At 34.8% G+C, this 27,557-nt stretch overlaps 1 protein-coding gene across 10 annotated transcripts in view; it reads right to left on the reverse strand.

Moving 5' to 3' along the window:
• Positions 1–27,557, reverse strand: part of STXBP5L (syntaxin binding protein 5L) — a 327,812-nt gene that overhangs the window by 269,548 nt on the left and 30,707 nt on the right. For all 10 annotated transcript variants that reach the window (XM_043874859.1, XM_043874853.1, XM_043874861.1 and 7 more), the window contains exon 3: positions 7,435–7,532. In XM_043874859.1, coding sequence (XP_043730794.1) covers positions 7,435–7,532 — 98 coding nt within the window. The remainder of the gene's footprint in view (positions 1–7,434; positions 7,533–27,557) is intronic.

Below are 27,557 nucleotides of genomic sequence, written 5' to 3' on the forward strand. Positions count from 1 at the left end.
GCAAGAATACACAGAAAAACTGTACAAGAAAGATCTTAATAACCCAGATGACCACAATGGTGTAATCACTCACTTAGAGCCAGACTCCCGGAGTACGAAGTTGAGTGGGCCTTAGCAAGCATCACTATGATCAAAGCAAGTGGAGGTGATGGAATTCCAGCTGAGCTACTTAAAATCCTAAAAGATACTGCTGTGAAAGCGCTGCACTCAATATGCCAGCATATTTGGAAAACAGCATTGCCACAGGATTGAAAAAGGTCAGTTTTCATTCCAATCCCAAAGAAAGACAGTTGCAAAGAATTTTCAAACTACCAAACAATTGCACTCATTTCACATGCTAGCAAAGTAATGCTCAAAATTCTCCAACTGAGGTCTCAATAGTACATGAACCAAGAAGCTACAGATGTTCAAGGTGGATTTAGAAAAGGCAGAGGAACCAGAGTAAAAATTGCCAACATCCGGATCACAGAAATGGCAAGAGAGTTGCAGAAAAACATCTACTTCTACTTCACTGACTACGCTAAAGCATTTGACTGTGTGGATCACAACAAACTGTGGAAAATTCTTAAAGAGATAGGAATACCAGACCACCTGATCAGACTCCTGAGAAACCTGTATGCAGGTCAAGAGGCAACAATTAGAACCGGACATGGAACAATGGACTGGTTCTGAATTAGGAAAGGAGTACATCAAGGCTGTATACCATCACCCTGCTTATTTAACTTATATGCATAGTACATCATGCAAAATGCCCCACTAGATGATGCACAAGCTGGAATCAAGCTTGCCGGGAAAAAAATATCAATAACCTCAGATATGCAGATAGCACCACCCTTATGGCAGAAAGCAAAGAGGAACTAAAGTACATCTTGATGAAAGTAAAAGAGCAGAGTGAAAAAGCTGGCTTAAAACTCAACATTCAAAAAACCAAGATCATGGCATCCGGTCCCACTGCCTCATGGCAAATAGATGGGGAAACAATAGAAGTAGTGAGAGACTATTTTCTTGGGCTCCAAAATCACTGCAGATGGTGATTGCAGCCATGAAATTAAAAGATGCTTGCTCTTTGGAATAAATGCTATGACCAACCTGGAGAGCATATTAAAAAGCAGAGACATTACTTTGCCAACAAAGGTCCATCTAGTCAAAGCTATGGTTTTTCCAGTAGTCATGTATAGATGTGAGAGTTGGAGCATAAAGAAGGCTGAGCACCAAAGAATTGATGCTTTTGAATTGTGGTGTTGGAGAAGACTCTTGAGAGTCCCTTGAACTGCAAGGAGATTAACCAGTCAATCCTACAGGAAATCAATTCTGACTATTCATTGGAAAGACTGACGCTGAAGCTCCAATACTTTGGAAGCTGATGCAAAGAGCTGACTCATTAGAAAAGACCCTGATGCTGGGAAAGATTGAAGGCAGGAGAAGGGGATGACAGACTACAAGATGGTCGGGTGGCATCACCGACTCAATGGACATGAGTTTGAGCAAGCTCTGGGAGACGGTGAAGACAGGGAAGCCTGGCGAGCTGCAGTCCTTGTGGTCGCAGAGTTGGATACGACTGTTGAGTGACAGAACAACAACAACAACAAAAAGAATAAAAGACCTAGGAATAAATTTACCTAAGGAAGTGAAAGACGTGTATACTGGAAACTATAAGACACTGATGAAAGCAACTGAAAACATAAATAATAGGGTAGATATACTATGCTCATGCATGGAAGGATTAATGCTGTTAAAAATGTCCAAACCATCCAAAGCAATCTAAAGATTCAGTGGAATTCCTAGAAAAACACCCATGCACTTTTCACAGAATTAGAACAAATAATCCTAAAATTTGTACATGGCTACAAAAGACCTCGAATAGCAAAAACAATCTTGAGAAAGAAGAACAAAGCTAAACTTATCATGCTCCTTCATTTTAAACTATATTACAAAGCTATAAGTAATCAAAACAATATGATACTGGCATAAAAGCCAACACATAAACCAATGTAATAGAATCAAGACCCCAAAAATAAACTAGTGCATATTTGATCAACAAGTATTTTACAAGGAAGCCAGTAATATTCAACAGAGGAAGGACGTCTCTTCAATAAATGATGCAGGAAAAACTGCATCACTGGAGTTTTCTGGACAGCCATATGCAAAAGAATTAAGTTGAACCACTATCTTACACTATATACAAAAATTAACTCAAAATGGATTAAGAACTTGGACAAAAGACATGAAACCATAAAACTCCTAGAAGAAAATATAAGCAATATACTCCTGGAAACCATTCTTGGCAATGAGTCTTCAGACTTGACACAAAAAGAAAAACATAACAACAAAATATAAAACAAAGTGTGGCTACCATCAAACTGAAAAGCTCCTGTACAGCAAAGGAAACTGTTAACACAATAAAGAAGCAACCCATCCTATGGAAGAAAATATGTGCAAACCATGTCTGATAAGGGATTAATATTCATAACATGTAAATAACTCATATGACTTAACAGCAAAACAAACAGTTCAATTAAAAACTGGCAAAGGATCTGAATGGATACTTTTGCAAAAAAGACAGACATAAAGATAGCTAAGAGGTATTGAAAAGGCATTCAACATCACTAATTATCAGGGAAATGCAAATGAAAACAGCAATGGGATATTATCTCTTTGTTAAAATGGCTATTATCTGAAAGACAAGGAATAACAGCTGTTGGCAAGGATAAAGAGAAAAGGGAACCCTTGTGCACTGTTAGTGAGACTGTAAATTGTGCAAGCACTATGAAAAACATAATGAGGTTTGGAACTGGCATGTACATACTACTATATTTAAAACAGCTAACCAACAAGGACCTACTGTATAGCACAGAGAATTCAGCTCAGTGTGCTTCAATAACCTAAATAGGAAAAGAATTTGAAAAAGAACAGATATGTATATGTGTATAACTGAATCACTCTGCTGCACACTTGAGAGTAACACATCATTGTTGATCAACTATACTGCAATACAAAATTTTAAATATTTTTAAAAAGATAATAAAATAAAATAGAACTACCACCCAATCCAACAATTCTACTTCTGGGTATTTATCAGAAGGAAATGAAAATCTAACTCAAAAAGGTATCTGTACCTTCATATTTATTCCAGAATTATTTACAATAGCCTAGACATGGAAATGACCTAACTGTCCACCATGAATGATAAGGAAAGCATGGCATACACACACAGAGAGCAGAATGTTACTCAGCCATTTGTGACAACACAGATGGACATCGAAGGCACTATGCTGACCAAAACAAGCCAGAGAAAGACAAATACTATACACTCGCACTAAAAAACAGAAATCCAAAAAACAAACAAACAAAATACTGAACACACAGAACAGGGCACAGATTGGTGGCTGCCAAAGGTAGGTGTGGGGTGGGCAGAATTGATGAAAGTGCTCAGAAGGTCAAACGTTCATTGTAAAATAAGATCTGAGGATGTAATGCACAGCATGGTGATTATAGTTAGTATTACTCTACTCTATATTTGAAAGCTGCTAAAATTCTCATCAGAAGGAAAAAAGTTTTTGTAACTATATGTGGTAACACATTAACTAGACTTATTGTGGTGATCATTTCACAATATATAGAGATACTGAATAATTATGTCCTACATATGAACCTAAGATAACATTTTATGTCCATTATATCTCAATAAAAAAGAAAATAATCCAACAACATTCTATATACAATAAACTCACTTCAAATACAATGACATAAGTTTACAGTAAAAGGCTAGAAATAGCTATAACATGTAAACATTAATTTGTTTTTAAAAAGTATGAGTAGCTATGCTAAAATCACATAAAGTCAATTTCAGAGCAAAGAAAATTACTGGAGATAAGTAAAAACATTACATAATGATAAAGGGGTCACTCTGTGGAAAGTATAACAATTCTAAATGTGTGCATACCAAACCAGAGACCCTAAAAATACAAAAAGCCAAAACTAATGAAGCTAGAAAGAGATAAATATATCCATAATTAGAGTTAGAGTTCCTAATTCACTCTATTTCAGGGACTTGACAAGAATTACCAGACAAAAATTAGCAAGAATATAGAACTCAACAACACAATCAACCAATATCTAGTTGACAAATATAAAACATTCCACTCAGAAAGAAAAGAATGCACATGTTCACTTCTATAGTCTATAGTATCTACCAAGACAGATCATATCCTAGGCCACAGAACAAATCTCAACAAATTTAAAAGAATTAAAATCATAAAGTGTGTGTTTTCTGACCATAATGGAGTCAAAACTGGAAATTTTCTTGTTTTTGATTTCTAAACACTTGCCATTTAATTAATATACTTCTAAGTAATTGATGATTCAAAGAAGTCTCAAAGACAATTTTTAAAACTACATATGACTGAATGAAAATTCAAACACACGTATCAAAACTTGTAGAATCAGTTAAGGCTGTGCTAAGAGGAGAATTAATAACACTAAATTTATATCTTAGAAAAGAGAATGAAAATTCTCAAATCAATAACACGTTCCCACTTCAAAAAACTAGAAAAAAAGAGCAAAATAAGCTCAAAGAAATAATAAAGATAATTCAGGATAAAATGGAAAGAATAAACCAAAATCAATTAAACAAAAGCAAGTTCCTCAAAAAAAAAAAAAATCAATAAAAATTTACAAACCACTAGTAAGACAGACTACCAACTATCCAAATAAAATAGAAAGCTAAAGTAGTCCTATAACTAATTTTAAAAAGTGAATCTGTAATATAAAATCTCATAGTCTCTAGGTTCAGGTATTCTCATTAGAAAATACTTACAAACATTTAAAGAATTAACATCAATTTTATACAAAATATTCCAGAAAACAGATGGAGAGAGAACATTTCTCAGTTCATTTTATGAATTCAGTATTACCCTACTATGAAAAGCAAACAAGACAATACAAATAGAAAGTTCACTCAAAAAGGAACCTGTATTTAAATGTAAAATGTATAACTATAATTTAGAAAAAAAAGAAAATAAGATACAAAGTGAGACAAAGAGTTCTAAAAGGTGATATCAAAGAAGCACAATCTATAAAGGAAAAACTGATAAGCTGGACTCTAAAAGTCCGATTAACTGGGTGAAAAAATAAGCTGAAGACTGGAAGAAGAATACCATTTATATGTGGAATCTAAAGTATGATACAAATGAACTTACTTACAAAACAGAAACAGGCTGACAGTCATAGAAACAAAACATGGTTACTAAAGGGGATAGAAGGGGGAACAATAAATTAGGAGTTTATGATTAGCAGATACAAACTAGTATATATAAAACAGATAAACAACAGGGTCCTACTACACAGCATAGGAAACTATATGCAATACCTTGTAATAAACTATAATGGATAAGAATAGAAAAGATATATATATGAATCATTTTACTGTACATCATGAAAGGTTGTTGCTGAACGATAAGATGCGGGATTCTTGGCCTCCGGAGGAGATGAATTCAATCCGGGGCCAGAGACGAGGCTGGATTGCTCAGAGCTTGTGTAATAAAGTTTTATTAAAGTATAAAGGAGATAGAGAAAGCTTCTGACATGGGCATCAGAAGGGGGCAAAAGAGTACCCCCTTTGCTAGTGTTAGCAATGGAGTTATATACTCTCCAATGAATCCAAAGAATGTCTGGAGGTTGCAAAGACCTCACCAGACCCACTCCCATAATTTACATTTTAAGATAACAGAGTTAGCCAGAAGGTTTAATCCAAAGATTGTCCTCAGGCAGGATACATCCTTGTAAAGACCAGACCTACTCCCATAATTTATGTTTTAAGATAACAGAATTAGCCAGAGGGTTTAATCCAAAGACTGTCCTCAGGCAGGATACATTATTGTTATATAATCCTAAGGAATGTAGAGGAAAAGAAGTAAAAAAGTTTGTCCTTTCTTCCTCCTTGAATATCCCAGACCTCTCTCTCCTTGGGGACCCCTAGACTTCTTATCAACTTGCCTAGGAAATGACTCTCTCAATCAGAAACTAATACATTACAAATTAACTACTTAAATTTTTAAAAATAAAACACAAACAAAAGAAAAAGAAAGACTGAAGAAAATAATTGCAAACCATATATCTGACAAAAGATTAGTATCTACAATATACAATACCGTAATGAGACATCACCAGAAAATGATCGGAATGGCTACAGTAACACTAAATGCTGGTAATGATATAGAGATACAGAATCATTCATACACTACTGGTGGGAATGAAAATGTTATGACCACTCTGGAAAACAGTTTGGGATTTTCTCATAAAACTAAACATGCAACTATTGCACAACTCCTGCAGCTGCTCTCCTGGACATTTATACAAGAGAAACGAAAATTTATGTCCACACAAAAATATGTACACAAATGTTCATAGCTGCTTTAATCATAACCAGAAACTGAAAATCCAGATATCCTCCAGCAGGTGAAAGGTTAAACAAGCTGTGGTACATCCCTACCATGGAACATTACTCAACAATAAAAAAATTCAACTATTAATACATACAACAACTTCAATGAGCCTTCAGAGAATTATGCTGAGTGAAAAAAGCAAACCTCAAAAGGTTACATACGGTATAATTCCATTTATATAACATTTTTAAAGTGACAAAATTATTGAAACAAAGAACAAACAAGTGATTGTCAGGAGTCAAGGATGAGGCTGAGGGAACTGGAGGGTAAGGATGCGGCTCTAAAAGGGCAACATGAGAAATCTCTGCAGTGATAGAAGTGATCTTTACCTTGAGTATATCAATTTCCTGGTTGTAGTAGTATACTAATAGTTAAAGATATTTCTATTGGGGGAAATTGGAGAAAAAGTACATGGAATTTTTCTATATTACTTCTTAAAAACTACACGTCTATAATTATCTTAAAGTTTATTTATAAAACTGGGATGACGCTAAAACAAAATCTGAGAGGATATTTACAACTCTACAGGCATATATTAGAAAAGAAGAAATTTCTCAAATCCATGACCTCAGTTTTCACCTTAGAACACCAGAAAAAGAAGATAAAATGAAACCCAAGGTTAATCAATAGAAAGGATATAAAAAAGACCAAATCAGGAATCAATAAAATAAAATATAGGAAAACAATACAGAAAAACAATGAAACCAAAGATTACTTCTTATGAAAATCAGTACAGTTAATAAACTTCTAGATAGACTAGCCAGGAAAAAAACTGAAAACACAAAATAACCAATATCAAGGATTTTAAAAGGGACATCAATACTTATCTCACAGACATTAAAAATATACCAAATTAATTTGATGACGTGGGTTACTCATGTCTAAATAAACAATAAAATTTATTTGGTCATAAATATTTCACTTACCTGGATATTTAAGGAAGTGTAATTGGTATTAATATAGTAAATAATGAAACAAAAATTAAGGATACATTCGTATAGCACCAGTTCTCGTCCCAATAGCCAAGATTTTCTGAACTGGATCAAAGGCTAATGTGGTGGGCTGATAAGGAAAACCATGCCGAACTGTCTGAAAAAGAAAATACTGAAAACAGTCATCAGGGAAATAAAAACTGAAGTCACAACAAGATACCACTATCCAACCAGCAGAATGACTAAAATAATTATTTAATTTTATAAAAAAGACAACCAAGTGTTGTTGGCAGGAGTGTTAAATCACAAACACTTTGGAAAAACATGTTGCAGTTCTTTAAAAACTAAACACATACCTGTCCTATGACCTAGAAAATTCACTCCTATGTATGTAACCAAGAAAATGACGAGCATATGTCCACATATTAATTTGTATAAGTACACCCCTAACAGCTTTAACAACCTAGAAAAAACTCAAATAACAAGAGAATCAAACATCAAAACTGTGGTATATGCATACAATAGAATAACTCAACAATTAAATAATAAAAACTAATGACAGAAACAAAAACATGGGTGATTCTCAAGAACATTATGCTAAGTAAAGGAAGCAATACACAAAAGAGTATGTGTAGTATGATTACAAATATCATATAAACAAGCAAAATTAACCTATGGTGAAAAAAATCAGAACTGGTTTTGACTTTGACCACTTGGTTTGACAAGTGGTTGACTTGAGGAGAACTGACTAGAAAGGGCATAAAAGGAACTTCACTAAGTGAAGGTAATATTCTATATTCTGATAAGGTTTGAATTACACATGTGTATACTTTAGTCAAAACTCATAAAATGGCATAATAATATTTGTGCTTTAACATATAAATAATGAGTGTTCCAGTATAATTCTTTCAACTCCACTGTATGTTTGAAAGGTTTCATAATATCACAATAGGAAAGAAAGAAAAGAAAAATATAAAGAGCTCACAATATCACAAAAGAGATATGACTAACATGTAAAAAAGGAATATGCAATATTAGATGAATTAATTTCAAAATGAAATATGCTAGAACCTTTAAAAAAATAGAGGACCCACATAGCTCAGGAAAAAAGAGATTCTATGTCTTGTTCAGTCAAATATTTAGTGCTCCAAAAACTACTTTTAATGGAAATATTTTTATAATATACTGCTTTTGTAAATATTCAAAGATGAAAAGATTAAACATAGCATGTAGTTTATCTAAAATTCATTTCCCAGATAAAAAAAGTAGAGTTTATTGCATAAATTCCTCATTTTTCTTTAAAGCATATAAGAACATATATGCAAAAGCATATTAACTAATATATAACCAAATCTGTATTTTTCTTACTTAATAGCACATTATGGAAATATTTCCACAAAAAAACACGTTTAGATGTACTTCAACCTATTTAAAGATTGTAGAGCTCATTATAGTATGAATATGCCACAGTGTCTTTAACCAACGAACTATTGTTCTATAATCTCCAAAGAATTCTCAACTAAATTGGCAAAAAATATACTTAGCAACAAAATCCACTTTCTATTCATGATCCTTAACTGAGGTGTTTCCCTCTTCATTCTCAATTGTCCTTGTTTTGACTTATAAACAAAATTGTCAAGAGGAAGAGACTCATAATTCTAATGCAGATCAATGTGGATAACAATAATCAGAATATAGTTTCTCAAAAAAAAAAAAAAACAGAAGAGGTGGGAACACTTCCCAACTCATTTTATGGCCAATATTACCCTGATTCTGGAAACTAAGTCATCACAAGAAAAGAAAACTAAAGACCACTAATTATTAATTAATATGGGTATAAAAATCCCCCCCCCCCCAAAATATTAGCAAGCCACTCATCAGCAGAAAAGTGGAAGATTTACTGAGCATGGCCCTGCCCACCAGAGCAAGACCCACTTTTCCTGATAGCCAGTCTCTCCCATCAGAAAGCTTACACAAGCTTCTTATCCTCATCCATCAGAGGACAGACAGAATGAAAACCACAGTCACAAAAAACTAAGAAAAATGATGACAAGGATCAGTCTTGCATAACTTAATGAAGCTATGAGCCATGCCATGTAGGGTCACCCAAGATAAATGGGTCATGGTGGAGAGTTCTGACAAAATGTGGTCCACTAGAGAAGGAAATGGAAAAAAAACTTCAGCATTCTTGCCATGAGAACCCCATGAACAGTATGAAAAGGCAAAAAGATCTGACACTGAAAGATGAAGCCCCCAGGTCAGTAGGTGTCCAATATGCTACTAGAAAATAGCAGAGAAATAGTTCCAGAAGGAATGAAGAGGCTGAGCCAAAACAAAAACACCATCCAGTTGTGGATGTGTCTGGTGGTGAAAGTAAACTCCAATGCTGTGAAAAACAATACTGTATAGGAATCTGGAATGTTAGATCCATGAATCAAGATAAATTGGAAGTGGTCAAACAGGAGATCCCAAGAGTGAATATCAACATTTTAGGAATTACTGAACTAAAATGGATGGGTATGGGTGAACTCAATTCAGATGACCATTATATCTACTACTGTGAGCAAGGATCCCTTAGAAGAAATGGAGTAGCCCCCACAGTCAACAAGAGTCCAAAACTCAGTACTTGAGTGCAATCTCAAAAATGACAAAATGACCTGGGTTCATTTTCAAAGCAAACCATTCATCATCACAGTAATCCAAGTCTATGCCCCCAAACACTAGTGCCTGAAAACAAGAAGTAGAATGGTTCTATGAAGACCTACAAGACCTTCTAGAACAAACCCCCACAAAAGATGTCCTTTTCATTATAGGGGACTGGATGCAAAAGTAGAAGTCAAGAGATACCTGGAGTAACAGGCAAGTTTGGCCTTGGAGTACAAAATGAAGCAGGGCAAAGGCTAACAGAATTTTGCCAAGAGAACACACTGGTCAAAGCAAACACCTTTCAACAGCACAAGAGATGACACTACACATGGATTTCACCAGACGGTCAACACCAAAATCAGACTAATTATATTTTTGCAGGCAAAGATGGAGAAGCTCTATACAGTCAGCAAAAACATGACCAGGAGCTGACTGTGGCTCAGATTATGAGCTCCTTATTGCCAAATTCATACTTAAATTGAAGAAAGTAGGGAAAACCACTAGATCATCCAGGTATAACTTAAATCAAATCCCTTATGATTATACATTGGAAGTAACAAATAGATTCAAGAGATTAGATCTAATAGACTGAGTGCCTTAGGATGCAGGAGACAAGTGCTCGGGCCTGGTGCACTGGGAAGACCCAGAGGAATCGGGTGGAGAGGGAGGTGGGAGGGGGGATTGGGATGGGGAATGCGTGTAACTCTATGGCTGATTCATATCAGTGTATGACAAAACCCACTGAAATGTTGTGAAGTAATTAGCCTCCAACTAATAAAAAAAATAAAAATTAAAAAAAGAAAAAAAAAAAAAAACTACGGACAGAGGTTCATAACATTGTACAGGACGCAGTGACCAAAACCAAACTCCAGAAAAAGAAATGCAACAAGGCAAAATGGCTGTCTGAGGAAGCCCTACAAATAGCTGAGAAAACAAGAGAAATGAAAGGCAAAGGAGAAAAGGATATATATACACATCTGAATAGAGAGTTCCAAAGAATAGCAAGAGAGATCAGAAAGCCTTCTTAAGTGAATAATGGAAAGAGATAGAAGAAAACATTAGCATGGGAAAGACTAGAGATCTCTTCAAGAAAATGAGAGATACCAAGTGAACATTCCATGTGAAGACGGATAAATAAAGGACAGAAATGATATGAACCTAACAGAAGCAGAAGATATTGAAAAGGGGTGGTAAGAAAACACAGAACTGTACAAAAAAGGTCTTAATGACCCAGATAACAACAATGGTGTGATCACTCACCTAGACCTAGACATCCTGGAGTGTGAAGTCAAGTGGACCTTATGAAGCATTACTAAGAACAAAGCTAGTGAAAGTGATGGAATTCCAGCTGAGCTCTTTCAAATCCCAAAAAAGGATGTTGCTAAAGTGCTGCACTCAATACGCCAGCAAATTTGGAAAACTCATCAGTGGCCACAAGACTAGAACAGGTCAGTTTTCATTCCAATCCCAAAGAAGGGCAATACCAAAGAATGTTCAAACTACCACACAGTTGCACTCATTTTACATGCTATCAAGGTAATGCTCAAAATCCTTCAAGCTAGGCTTCAAAAGTAAGTGAACTGAGAACTTCCAGATGTACAAGGTGGATTTAGAAACGGCCAAGGAATCAGAGATCAAATTGCCAACATCCGTTGGATCACTGAAAAAGCAAGGAAATTACAGAAAATCATCTACTTCTGCTTTATTGACTACACTAAAGCATTTGACTGTGTGAATCACAACAAACCGTGAAAAATTCTTCAAGAGATGGGAACACCAGACCACCTTATCCTGCCTCCTGAGAAACCTGTATGCAGGTAAAGAAGCAAGTTAGAACTGGACATGGAACAACAGACTGGTTCCAAATTGGGAAAGGAGTATGTCAAGGCTGTATACTGTCACCCTGCTTATTTAATTTATAACAGAGTACATCATGTGAAACGCCCAGCTAGATGTCACACATCAATTAGATTGATGGGAGAAATAGCAATAATTTCAGACATGCAGATGACACCACCCTAATGGCAGAAAGGGAAGAGGAATTAAAGAGCCTCTTGATAAAGCTGAAAGAGCAGAAGGAAAAAGCTGGCTTAAAACTCAACATTCAGAAAATGAAGATCGTTTTCTATTTCACGGCAAATAGATGGGGAAAAGGTGGAAACAGTGACAGACTTTATTTTCTTGGGGTCCAAAATCACTGTGGACAGTGACTGCAGGCACAAAATTAAAAGACACTTGCTCCTTGGAAAAAAGGCCATGACAAACCTAGAGAGCATATTGAAAAAACAGAAGCATCACTTTGCTAACAAAGGTCCATATATTCAAAACTATGGTTTTTCCAGTAGTTGTGTATGGATGTGAGAGTTGGACCATAAAGAAGGCTGAATGCCAAAGAATTGATGCTTTCAAACTGTGATGCTGGAGAAGATTCTTGAGAGTCCCTTGGACTGCAAGGAGACCAAACCAGTCAATCCTAAAGGAAATCAACCCTGAATATTCATTGGAAGCACTGATGCTGAAGCTCCAATATTTTGGCTACCTAATGTGAAGAGCCAACTCATTAGAAAAGACCTGAATGCTGGGAAAGATTGAAGGCAGGAAGAGAAGAGGCTGACAGAGATTGAGATGGTTGGATGGTATCATCAACTCAATGAACATGAGTTTGAGCAGACTCTAGGAGTTGGTGAAGAACAGGGAAGCCTGGCATGCTGCAGTCCACAGGGTTGCAACGAGTTGGACACAACGTAGCAACTGAACAACAACAACAAAACCAATTCCAGCAACATATGAAAAGGAATACAATATGACTTCTTAGATTTTATCCCAGGAATGCACAGCTGGTTTAACATCAAAAAATATTTAATGTAACATACTATCTCAATATACTATCTCAACAGATGTGAGAGCTGGACAATAAAAAAGGCTGAAAACCGAAGAATTGATGCTTTTGAACAGTGATATTGGAGAAGACTCTTGAGAGTCCCTTGGACTGCAAGGAGATCAAACCAGTCCATCCTAAATGAAATTAACCCTGAATATTCACTGGAAGGATTGAAGCTGAAGCTCCCATACTTTGGCCACCTGTTGCGAAGAGCCAACTCATTGGAAAAGACCCTGAAGCTAGGAAAGTTTGAAGGCAGGAGGAGAAGGGATCAGCAGAGCATGAGATGGTTGGATGGCATCACTGGGCATGAGTTTGAGAAAACTCTGGAAGGTGGTGAAGGACAGGGATGCTGCAGTCCATGAGGTCGCAAAGAGTCAGACACAACTGCATAACTGAACTATCTCAATAGAACATAGTACAAAAATCACATGGTCACCTCAATAGATGGAGAAAAATTATTTCAAAAAATCCAATACCCACTCATATTAAAAAACATTCAACAAAAGAACTGTAGAGAACTTTTTCAATCTGATAAATGGTACGTACAATAAACCCTCATCTAACATCATACTAATCAGTGAAAGAATGAATGGTTTCCCTCTAAGGTCAGGAATGGAACAAGTGTGTCCGCTCTTGTCACTTCTACATCCTTTCCAGAACAATTAGGTGAGGGGGGTGGGGGGAAGACATCCAGACTTTTTGAAAAATAACTAAAACTATGTGCTAATGACATGACCTTGTGCATATAAACCTAAGAAATAACTGAAAAAATTATTAGAACTAAAAAGAAATTAGGCAAGATTGCAAAATTAATGTACAAATTATATTTCTATATATACTAGTGATACCCTATCCAAAAACAAACTTAAGAGAACAATTTCATCTACAATAGCAACTAAAAGAATAAAATACTCAGTAATGAAATGAACAAAAGAAGGATAAAGCTTATATGCTAAAAACTATAAAATACTGCTGAAAAAAATTAAAGAAGACCTAAATAAAGAAAACGGAGAAGGCAATGGCACCCCACTCCAGTACTCTTGCCTGGAGAATCCCATGAATGGAGGAGCCTGGTAGGCTGCAGACCATGCGGTCGTGAAGAGTTAGACACGGCTGAGTGACTTCACTTTCACTTTTCACTTTTATGCATTGGAGAAGGAAATGGCAACCCACTCCAGTGTTCTTGCCTGGAGCCTGGTGGGCTGCTCTATCTGGGGTCGCACAGAGTCGGACATGACTGAAGCGATTTAGCAGCAGCAGCAAATAAAGGAAAAGCTTCTCATATACATGTATTAAAATACTTAAGATTGTTCAGGTGACAATACTCCCCAGACTGATCTTCAAATTCAATGCAACCCCTAAAAAATCTGTTTTTTTTGTTTTTTCAAAAATTTGACAAGTTGACCCTAAGATTCATATGAGTACTCAAGAGACCCAGAATCAAAATGATCTTGAAAAAGATGAACAAAGCTGGTACACTCATATTTTCCATTTTTAAAACTTATGTGAATCTACAATAATCAAGACAATGAGTTACTGGCATAAGGATAAACACTCAGATAAGTGGAACAGCATTTAGATCCCAGAAATAAATGTTCACATTTTCAGTTAATTGATTACTGACAAGGGTGCTAAGACAATTCAATGAGAAATGAAGGGTCTTTCAACAAATGTCACTGCAACAACTGGATATCTACATGCGAAATAATTAAGTTGGACTCATATACAAATAACTCAAAATGGATCATAGACCTAAATGTAAGAGGCAAAACTATACAAATTTTAGAAGAAAGCACATGTTTTTAAATCGTGGTGATTTAGGATTAGGCAATGGTTTCTTAGATATGACACCAAAAGCAATAAAATTAAAAACATAAATTGACCCCTGTGAGAATTAAAAACTTTTGTGCTGTAGAGGAAACTATCAAGAAAGTAAAAAAATAAAAAACCCACATAAAGGGAGAAAGTATTTGTAAATCATGTCTAATAAGGAATTTATATCCAGAAAAAAATAAAGAACTCTTACAACTCAGTAATAAAAGACAACTCATTTTTTCCCAAAATGTGAAGCAGAGTTACCCTATAACCCAGGTATTTCCCTCCTGGGTATATAACCAAGAAAAATAAAGATAAATCCCAAATATACTCCCATTTTATAAGATATTTGGAAGTGTATAGAATAGAAATGTGATTTTTAACATTAAAATCTTAAATCTGTATATTCTTTCTTCTTTTTTCATTTTAGCTTTATTTTTATCAAACTCAATCATGCACATAATTTTAAAATGTCAGATAATTCTATAGGACAGATCATAAAAATTAGAAATAATCTATCCCTTTCCTTTGCCCATTTCCTGCTTTCTAGAGGCAACCACTTTTTAATCTTTTTGCTATTTATTTTGGCATTTACCTAATGTATCTGAAAATGACATTTTTATATAGCTATTAACTGACTTCTCAAAAAAATTCTTTCTTCTCTCCCACCTCTTCATTACACATACAAGCACCCTTGCCACATCTCCATCTTCTCAACAAATCATAGCAGTCAGTGTTAACACTCTATTAATACTGCTCTCTTATTTTACCTCACAGATGCTTTATGCCCTGATGTTACATTTTTTAATTTGCATTTTCTAAGTTTTTATGTGCTTGTCATTAATTCAATCCTAAACTTTGTCCCAGCTGCCCAAATTATCTTTCAATGTGTTAAATACATTGGGTATATGGATTCAGAGAGAGAAAGGAGAGAGAGACAGAGAGCCAAAGAAAGAAAGGGAGGAATTATTTGTATAATGTTCAAACAATCCCTAATGACTTAAAAGCAAATCATTGCTGCCTATCTCTAGGAATAGAAAGAGAGATGGACTACTACAAAGGTCACAAGTGATGAAAAAAATCTGTCATAGTGATTCCACAGGAAACACATCACATACTACAGTATACATGATTTTAGATTGTTTTAAGCATTATAAAGTAAGTACTTAATACAGGAACAAATACCAATAAGATACTAGTAAATCCAATCCAGGAATGTTTATTAAATAAATGACGATAAACCATGACTAAATAACGTGTATTACAGAAATTTAAGTACCTCATATTTCATTTGTTACTAACATATTTCACTCTTTTCTTTCCCTGAACTTTAAGTTTTCCAGGCCCCAACCCTGACACTGAGGGCACTTCTGCTTACAAAATAAGACTTGACAAGATATAGATACAGAAAAGCAAATAATATTCTTCATGATATAAATGTATTTGCAACTACCATTTCTAAAAAGAAGTATCTTACAGATTGATGCTACTTTCTGTGAATGCAATGTTTAGTTTCTAAACGTCTATAATTCTGATTGGTTGTTTCATTTAATAATGTGTTCCCATGACAGTAACATTCAAATTGAAATAGTATTTTCAGAAAAATATAAATACTTGTGAGTTTTCTTTATAAACCCAGAGGAGATCATTAGTATTTTTTCTTTCATAAGCATGGAAGAGGAAAAAAAAAATTAAGTATATCTTTGTTGGATTTAGATGGAGTTTGGCTGCCTAAACTCACAAATTGACAAAGCTCAATATCAGGATATGTATTGATGTTCATTAAAACAAGTTTTATCAAAAGATAAAACTTCACTGTTATATCAACAGGTTCTGGAAAGACATTTGATAAAATTCATCAGTCAATCCAAGTAAACATTTTACGTAAAATGGGATTAGAGGAAAACTATAGATAATAAATATTAACAATAACAAAAATCACAACAAATATAACACTGAACAGTAGAAAGGTATAGCCATTCCCATTAAAGTCAGGAAGAAGAAACACATGTTCATTTTTTCTATTATTATTCTGATTTGTTTTATAGATTCAAGCTAATTTAATAAAACAAGAAATGAAATAATAAACATATAAATATAGAAAAGTAAAAAAACAAACTACTAAAACTGTCTTAGAAGAAAAAGAATCTGGTAAGTTGTTTAGATGCAGACAAAAATCAGCAACTTCTCCCTCCACTAAAAAATAACCAATTACCAATAAGTAGCACTGAATATTTTCTAATACATAAATTGGTTAGGAAGACAAAAGATTTTTCACTAGACTGGAAATTAGTGACTAATAATAGAATTATATTCATATCTACCAATATTTATTTAATACTATAGAGGTTACAACACAACTGCTAGAACACTATGAGAAATGCAGAACTGATATAATTAGTTTCTTCTGTAGCTACGACAACAAAATCCCACCAGGATTTAGTATTCAAGAAGAAATTATTTGTTTATACTCTTCAAAAACTTTTTCATTATTGCTCTGTGATTTAAGGTGCTAAAAGTATCTCTTTTCAAAGTATCTACAAAAAAAACATTTTTTGTAGGAAAACATACTTGTAAATAGGAAAATCTAGAAAATTTATTTATATATCATAATAATTGTGGTCTTAATAATTAGTATTTTTCAGAAATAAAACATTTACCTACTTATCTCTCAAATTCCAAGCCAAGGTCTCACTTTACAAAAAAATTTTTGCTAAAATTCTAAGCCAACACCACAGTTCAGCACTTATTCAAAATTTCTGAAGAACAATTATTGCCCTTTGGTCTTCCCAAGTAAGTTCTAAACTCCTTTGTGAGCAGGAACATGCCTTTAATGTTTCCCCTTCATGAAGCTTGGTGGTTTAGTCTCTAAGTCGTGTCTGACTCTTTGTGACCCCATGGACTGTAGCCTGCCATGCTCCTCTGTCCATGGGATTTTCCAGGCAAGAATACTGGAATGGGTTGCCATTTCCTTCTCCAGGGGATCTTTCCCACCCAGGAATCGAACCTGGGTCTCCTGCACTGCAGGCAGATTCTTTACCAATTGAGAATCTTTACCAGGGAAACCCCTCATGAAGATTAGTGCTATGATTAAATAGTTAGGCTTTTTGAAGTTTATCAGTATGATTTGTACATATAAGCAATATGATTTATCCAATAAGCAGTAGTTCCTTCAAAAACTATTCTCTTATAGTTTAAGATGAATAATTGAAACCAAATATTTTGTAAGTATTGAAATAAAATCTTTATCTAAAATAATTTTATATCAATATATAATTATCTCTGTATCTGGAGTTGTTGTCATAACTTTCCACAGCAATGAAAGCACATTTGAGATGTTACTTTAAAAGTTCAATAGTTGTCACTCTCACCCTTTGCCCTCTGGGCACTTTTGTGAATTTTTGTAACCATATGCAATTACATCATGCTGAAGTGTTCAAAGAACACAAGCACTAACACTTGGATAATGTATTTAACATATACAGTTATTTAATTAGGAATATGTTACAAATACTAATGTACCATTAAATCTAAAGTAAAAGTAGTTTATTCTTTACTACCCAATTGTGTTTCTTCCTACCATATTACAAACCACTTGAGGTTAGAGATTCTGTTGTTTCAACCCTGAGAGCTTTATAAGCATTCAAAACTACTAATTTTTACTACAATAGTTTAACACATACTGAGTAACTTTGACTCTGTATTTTATACTGTTAATTTTACCAAAAATCTAGGACTCATAATTGAGACAATGCATGTAAATGTGATTTATAAATTGTAAATATGTATGTAAATATATGTTTCTAGTATTTAAACTTAATAGAAAGATATTCTTTCAAAACATGAGTGAATCAAGATCAAAATTAAATGAATTTACCTTCTCTGATATCTCATCTCTCTTGTTATCATGTTCTCTCGTAATTTCATTAAGGTATGCTAAAACAGACTTTAAAAAACACATCAAATAATATATGAACAGGCCTAATTCTCACTACAGGGAAGTATATAACACATACAAATATGTACTGACATAAGCAAGATGAATACAAACATACTGATGGCATTAAGTAACCATGGGTAAACCCAAAGGTATCAAATTCTATCATCCTTACTATTCAATACAGGACACAACTGACAGAAGAGTCTTTATTATAACCAGATTGTTCCCTCCAAAGTACTTCCACTGTTTGTGGCTTTTTCCTTCTGTTCATAGCACCTCTTAGGTAATTTTACCATCTGGCTTATATATATTTTCTCTCTACCCTGAGACCTATTAACACCCTTACGTCTTTAACATCATTGCTTCAATATAGCTTGACTACAGCATTCTTTCCTCCCTTTCAATTCAACTTAGCATCACAATTAGTATCATCAGCCTCAAATGAACACAGTTCCATCAACATACACTTCCAGAACTCTTTCAAGAACCCAAATTTGGCATTCTCTATATTCACTCAATATAGAATCTATATTCATTCAGTATCTTTCCTGTTATCACCTCCATTCCATCTTTCTTACTATCTGAGTATTTCCACTTTAACTCTCCTATTTATTTGAAACCTTTGTCTTTCTGGCTACACTAGTCTCTGTCCTCATACTATTTAACATTTCAACTTAATTCTGAATCATGCTTAAAAGAAATATAAACATCTTTTATTGAATATTTTTTATGTCTATATAATTATCAAATAAACTTCTCTGAACTTAAAGATCTAGTCTCACTGATAAATAACAAAAATGGAAATCAGCAGTCATAGAAAATAATTTGGCCTAGGAGTAAAATAAAAACCACTTTTAAAAGAAAATAACAATCTTGTGAGCCAAAATCACAGATAGGATGAAGTGTAAGACTACTACACTAGGAGTTAGGAGATTCTAGCCCTGTCACTGATTATCTAACCTAGACACATTTACTTAAGCTCTCAGTTTCTTTATATATAAAACATAGAGAATAAACTATTTCGAGTTGCTTTCCAATTCCACATTATACAGACACTTGCACTAGAAACATGGCAGACTCAGAGACACAGGATAGGTCAACAGATAATTCTAAGAATATATTCTTTAAAAGAAGAAATGAACAATGGACTTAAATTTAGTGGTATATTCTCTGATTCAAAAGGACTAATTATCTACTTAGTTACCGTGTTAGACTATTAAAAATGATTTTCTGTTTATTTAGCTAGATTCCCTTGTGAGCTATGCACTTGGATTTCAAACAGTCCACTGAGACAGCTGGTACTATGGTTATTTCTATTAATATAACTAGTCTTTAAGTATTTGAGGGCTAACTCTCTTCCTCCAATGCTACCTTCTTAAATTTCTAGTAATAGGAAGGGTAGACATTTTGAGCCTCCATTACAAATAAAAAAGACCTAAGTTTACAATCTACTTGCAAAAACAGCATTTCACTCCCTACCAAAGAAGTAATGCAGAGCTGATGTCTTTCTCTCTTCAACCTATTTAATGTCAGTTGCAAAGAATTTGAAAGTGACAGTTTTCCTCTTGCTAAACTAGAAACTGACAATGAAGACTATATGCATATAGTCATTGCCCCCAAGGTCGCTGTCACCACGATTTGTTTACTATGGACTGGGTACAGCAAAAAACACTTTACATGGATTAAATTTACTATTTATTTCTGTAGCCCCATAAGGTATGTAGTGTCATTACAGAGGAAGAAATTGAGGATTAGTAAGGTTAACCAACTTATCGAAGGTCACCAAGCTAATGGATACAGGTCCACTGATAGCTTTGGAAATGACAGCCATGTAGCTTTTAAATACTCCAATGTTGTCTTGAGATGAAGGAATGTAACCTTTTGATTTGCATGAAAAGAATTTAAAGTCAGAACAAGAAATGGATTGCAAAAGGATCATCAGAAATATCAGAGCTTCAACTTGGAATAGAATCAATATCAGGCATTGAGTTAAAGAAACCACAAAGACAAAAACCAAACACTTCAGCTCCTAACTTAAGTGTGTAAATATCAACTGAAGGATGCTTCACATTTTAATCAAGAAACTAGTAAGGGAGTAGGAGGGAGGCTCAAGAGTGAGAGTATATATATATTCATATATGTATATGTATATGACTGATTTGCAGTGTTACACAACAGAAACCAACACAATATTGTAAAGCAATTATCCTTCAATTAAAAGTTAATTAAAAAAAAATAAAATAGTAAGACTGTATCAAAAAAGGAGGAGCTGTGGTCTACCCAATCTCTGAGTCATAGGGTACGGAAAAAAGGGCATTACAAACCAGCAAAATGCTTTTTTCTTTACCTCCCACTTCTCAGGGCCATTCTGGAATAAGCTCTTTCACACTGGGTTAAGAAGAAACTGATCCATGCCAACTTTTACAGTTCTTACAGTGTTACACCTCAAGGTACTTGTAAAAACTAAAGTGTTAGCTTATTAATTTTCCTAGAATGTGTAAAAACAGTTCACTTTGAAAAAAAAGGGGGGGGTGCAGAAAAAAATAAGAGCATGAGTGACAGCAAAATATGGTGGTTCAGGGTACAGAAAAATGAATATATGAACTCAGAAATTTATGATTAATAATGGGAGAACAAAAAGGGATAGTAGGGACAGAAGAAGAGAGAAAAATTAGGAGTTTGGGATTAATAATATGCACGATATATGAAATAGATAAACAACAAGGACCTACTACAGAGCACAGAGAGCTATATTCAATATCTTACAATAAACTACAATGGAAAAGGATGTGAAAAAAGATAAATATGTATGACTGAGTCACTCAGCCGTACACCTGACACTAACAAGACACTGTAAATTAAACATCATTTTTTATGGCAAAAAAAACAGGAATAGGAGAACAAGGGGAAAGAAAAAGGCTGGCTGAGATTACCAAAGGAAAAAACATATAGGCTAGCGATTTTGCACTTTGTCAAGCCTCCACCTCAAGTTGCTGCTAGTAATAGGCCTCAACTGTAGCCAGCACAGTTAGCCCATTAGGTAAACACTGAGAAACAGGTGGATGCTTGAGGGGGCAAAATGAGAGCTATTTATTCTGACTCTAAGAGTTCTACCCACCAAAGCAGAATTTCAGAAGCTGTGTAAATATTTTTTGGCTCCATATACCCCAATAATTTCCACTAATTTAGTCTTTTGCCCAAAATACAACTCTCAGAAGGTGAACACATTTTTTAATACCACAGCAACAAAAACTCAAAAAACAAATACATAGGAAAGACGACACCTGGGAGGCGCATTTTTATAAAGCAAGGCATTGACTAAATACCTTTTCACAATGAAACTATCATAATGATGGCAGTGCTTTTTACTCATAAAGTAGGGAGGAGTGTCAAGATAATAGTAGGGGAAAAGTTAAGAAAGAGAAGACTGGAAGCTGAAGACCAACCTCATCTACTGAAACAGAAGCTATGAATGAAGGTATTTTTCATGTGAAAAATACTAATCCCAAAGGCAATACTTAGAGGTTTATAATCCCTGATTCCTTGGGTAGCAGCAGCAAAAAACTGAAGAAAAAGAAACCTCAGAATACCTTTGGTGTACAGATCTTTCACTTCCTTGGTCAAATTCATTCCTAAGTATTTTATTCTTTTTCTTCTTATTGTAAACAGGACTGTTTTCTTAATGTCTTTTGCTGGGAAAACTGGTCAACCACTTGTAAAAGAATGAAACTAGAACACTTTCTAACACCATACACAAAAATAAACTCAAAGTGGATTAAAGATCTAAATGTAAGACCAGAAACTATAAAACTCCTAGAGGAGAACATAGGCAAAACACTCTCCAACATAAATCACAGCAGGATCCTCTATGACCCACCTCCCAGAATGTTGGAAATAAAAGCAAAAATAAACAAATGGGACCTAATGAAACTTAAAAGCTTTTGCACTACAAAGGAAACTATAAGCAAGGTGAAAAGACAGCCTTCAGAATGGGAGAAAATAATAGCAAACGAAGCAACAGACAAAGGATTAATCTAAAAATTATACAAGCGATTCCTGCAGCTCAGTTTCAGAAAAATAAATGACCCAATCAAAAAATGGGCCAAAGAACTAAACAGACATTTCTCCAAAGAAGACATACAGATGGCTAACAAACACATGAAAAGATGCTCCACATCACTCATTATCAGAGAAATGCAAATCAAAACCACAATGAGGTACCATTACACGCCAGTCAGGATGGCTGCTATCCAAAAGTCTACAAGCAATAAATGCTGGAGAGGGTGTGGAGAAAAGGGAACCCTCTTACACTGTTGGTGGGAATGCGAACTAGTACAGCCACTATGGAGAACAGTGTGGAGATTCCTTAAAACACTGGAAATAGAACTGCCATATGACCCAGCAATCCCACTTCTGGGCATACACACCGAGGAAACCAGATCTGAAAGAGACACGTGCACCCCAGTGTTCATTGCAGCACTGTTTATAATAGCCAGGACATGGAAGCAACCTAGATGTCCATCAGCAGACGAATGGATAAGGAAGCTGTGGTACATATACACCACGGAATATTACTCAGCCATTAAAAAGAATTCATTTGAATCAATTCTAATGAGATGGATGAAACTGGAGCCCATTATACAGAGTGAAGTAAGCCAGAAAGATAAAGACAGTATACTAATGCATATATATGGAATTTAGAAAGATGGTAAGATAACCCTACATGCAAAACAGAAAAAGAGACACAGATGTACAGAACAGACTTTTGGACTCTGTGGGAGAAGGTGAGGGTGGGATGTTTCGAGAGAACAGCATCGAAACATGTATATTATCAAGGGTGAAACAGATCACCAGCCCAGGTTGGATGCATGAGACAAGTGCTTGGGGCTGGTGCACTGGGAAGACCCAGAGGGATGGGGTGGGGAGGGAGGTGAGAGGGGGGGTTGGGATGGGGAATACATGTAAATCCATGGCTGATTCATGTCAATGTATGGCAAAAACCACTACAATATTGTAAAGTAATTAGCTTCCAATTAATAAAAATAAATGGAAATAAATAAATAAATACAATAAAAAGAAAAAAAAGATAGTTCATTGTTAGTATATAGAAATGAAACTGATTTTTATACTTTTTTATGCTGCAACTTCTCTGAATTTTTAGTTTTAACACAATTTTTAGTAGTCTTCAGGGTTTTCTATATATAAGGTCATGTTATCTGCAAATGACAGAGGGACCTGGCATGCTACAGTCCTTGGGATCACAAAGAGTGAGACATGACTTAGCAACTAAACAGCAACATCAGCAAACAGAGACAATTTTACCTTCTCTTTTCCAACTTGAATGCTTTTTTTCTTTCCTAAGTCTTCTGGCTAAGACTTCCAGTATTGTGTTGAATAGAAGTAGAGAAGGTGGGTACTCTTGTCTTGTTCTTAGAGGAAAAGCTTTCAGCTTTTCACTGTTGAGTACAATGTTAGCTATGGGCTTGTCATATGTGGTTTTATTACACTGTGGGCTTGTCACATATGGCTTTTATTATACAGAGGCAAATTCCTTCTCTAATTTGTTGAGAGTTTTTATCATGAGGGTATATTGAATGTTATCAAATGCTTTTCTACATCTATTACAATGATTATATGATTTATATCCTTCATTTTGTTAATGTGGTGTATCATATTTATTGCTTTGATGTTAAGTTATCAGGGATAACTCTGACTTGACCATGCTATATAATCCTTTTAATGTATTGTTGAATTCAGTTTGCTTCTATCTTGTTGAGAATTTTTGCATCTATGTTTATCAAAGATCAGTTCAGTTCAGTTGCTCAGTCATGTCCGACCCTTTGTGATCCCATGGACTGCAGCATGCCAGGCTTCCCTGTCCATCACCAACTCCCAGAGCTTACTCAAACTCATGTCCATTGAATCAGTGATGCCATCCAACCATCTCATCCTCTGCCGTCCCCTTCTCCTCATGCCTTCAGTCTTTCCCAGCATCAGGATCTTTTCAAACAAGTCAGTTCTTTGCATCAGGTGGCCAAAGTACTGGAGTTTCAGCTTCAGCATCAGTCCTTCCAATGAATATTGAGGACTGATTTCCTTTAGGATGGACTGGTTTGATTTCCTTGCTATCCAAGGGACTCTCAAGAGTCTTCTCCAACACCACAGTTCAAAAGCATCAATTTTTTGGTGCTCAGCTTTCTTTTTAGCCCAACTCTCACATCCATATATGACTACTGGAAAAACCATAGCTTTAACTGGACAGACCTTTGTTGGCAAAGTAGTATTTCTGCTTTTTAATATGCTGCCTAGGATGGTCATAACTTTTCTTCCAAGGTATCAAAGATATTGGCTTATAATTCTTTTAAAACACTGGTGAAAGAAATCAAAGAAGACACAAATGGAAAGATATCCTATGTTTGTGGACTGGAGTAATTAATGTTGTTAAAATGTCCATTCTTCACAAAATGATCTACAAATTCAGGTCAATTCCCCATCAAGAATCCAATTGCATTTTCCACAGAAAAGAAAAAAATTCTAACATTTACATGAAATTACAGAAGACTCCAAATAGCCAAAGCAATCGAGAAAGAAGAACAAAGTGAGAGGTATTACAGTGCCTAGTTTCAAACTATATTACAAAGCTGTAGTAATCAAAAGAGTATGTGCAGGCAACACACAAGCTAATGGCTCAGAAGAGAGAGTCCAATAATAAACCCATGCATATACAATCAATTTTCAACACAGGTGCCAAGAATATTCAATAAGGAAAGAATAGTCTTTTCAAAAAATGATATTGGAAAAACTAGTCACATGCGAAAGAATGAAATTAGACCTTTATCTCATACTACATTAAAAAAAATCAACTCAAAAAGATTAAAGACTTACTCATGAGACCTGCAACCATAAAATGCCTAAAAGAAAAGATATGAGGAAAGCTCCTTGACAGTCTTGGAGCAACTGTTTGGAACAGACACCAAAACACAGACAACAAAAGCAAAAATAAAAAATAAACAAGTAGGCCAACATCAGCTATTGATAAAAAGTCTCTGAACTGTAAAGAAAACCATCAACAGGCAACTTATGAAATGGGAGAAGATATCTGCAAACTACCTATCTGATAGGAGGTTAACATCCAAAATATATAAGGAATTCATATAACTGAATAGCAAAAAATCATAACAAAACAAATAACCCAGCTAAAAATCAGGGACCTGAAGAGACATTTTTTTCCCAAAGAATACCTACAAATGGTGGAATTGTAAATTGGTACACCCGCTATGGGAAACAGTATGGAACTTTCTCAAGAAATTAAAAACAGAACCACACTATGATTCATCAATCCTACTCTTGGGTATATATCCAAAGAAAATAAAAACATTATCTCAAAGAATTATATGCACTCCCATACTCACTCACTGCAGCATTATTTATGAGATATGGAAACAATCTAAGTGTCCACTGATGGATGAATGGATAAAGAAGACACTGTGTATACACATAAACATGTGCATACACACAAAGGAATGTTATTTAGCTTTCAAGAAGAAGGAAATTCTGTTATATGCAACAATAAGGGTGAACCTGGAGGACACTATGCTAAGTGAAATAAGCCAAACACCAAAGACAAATATTACATGATCTTACTTATAATGTGGAATCTAAACAATGTCAAACTCACAGAAACAGAACAGTGGTTTACAAGAGGTTGGTGGGGTGGGGAAAAAGGGGAGCTATTAGTTAAAGAGTATAAATTCTCAATTATAAGATGAATAAGGTCTGGAGACCTAATGTACAGCAAACCAACTATAACTAATGATAATATATGTATCTTTCAAATTTGTAAAGGGAGTAAGTATCAAGGGTTTTCACCACATGCACACACAAAATGATAACTATGGGATGTGATGAATTAGTTTGATTTTAGTAATCATTTCATAATATACTCTTCAATTCCATTAAAGGATCAAAATTAAGGATAAATATGCTTATTCACAGTAGGAAAACTAATAATGAAAACCGTGATATGGGAATCAGGATTCATCTTAGCAAGAAACACATAGGATAAAAAGATGAATATAAAAGAGTTGCACAAATGGAGAAAGAGATCACATATCTGCATGGATAGGAAAAATATTAAGGTACTTGTTTCTCAAGTTAACTTATAGATTTAATATATTTTGAAACTCAAAATCTAAATGTATTTTATGTATACTGGAGGAGGCAGATCAAGATTCCTAAGTTTAACAAAAATATATACACTTTTAAAAAGTGTAGTAAGAAAAAATGAAGTCTACCATTTAATAAAACATGTTCTAAATGTGTAATGATTAAATCAATATGTTTCCAGGGTAGGACCAGATACCAATAAGTGAAATAGAACAGATATCTCAAAAGCAGATCATGATTTTGGTTGCATCTAATATATGATAAAGATAACATCAAGGGCTTCCCTGGTGGCTCAGTGGTAAAGAATCTACATGCCCATGCAGGAGACACAGGTTCAATCCCTGATCTGGGAAGACCCCAAATGCCAAGGTGCCAAGCCCCTGCACCACAGCTATTGAGCCTGTGCTCCAGAGCCAGAGAGCTGCAACTACTGAAGCCTGCATGCCCTAGAGCCAGTGCTCTGCAACAAGAGAGGCCACCACAATGAGAAACCAGCACACTGCAGCTAGAGAGTAGCCCTCACTCACCAAAACTAGAGAAAACCTTGCACAGCAACAAAGACCCAGCACACCCAAAACTAAAATAAATTTTAAAAAATGTTTTTAAAAGATAACATCAAGAATTACTAGGAAAGGAATTAAAATATTCAATAATTAGAATTTAGGAAATTAAACAACTATTCAGAAAAATAATTTTAGGTTCTCCATTATATCACACCAAGTCTTGACATT

Source organism: Cervus elaphus, chromosome 19, assembly GCF_910594005.1.
Source record: "Cervus elaphus chromosome 19, mCerEla1.1, whole genome shotgun sequence".
Lineage (NCBI taxonomy): Eukaryota > Metazoa > Chordata > Mammalia > Artiodactyla > Cervidae > Cervus > Cervus elaphus.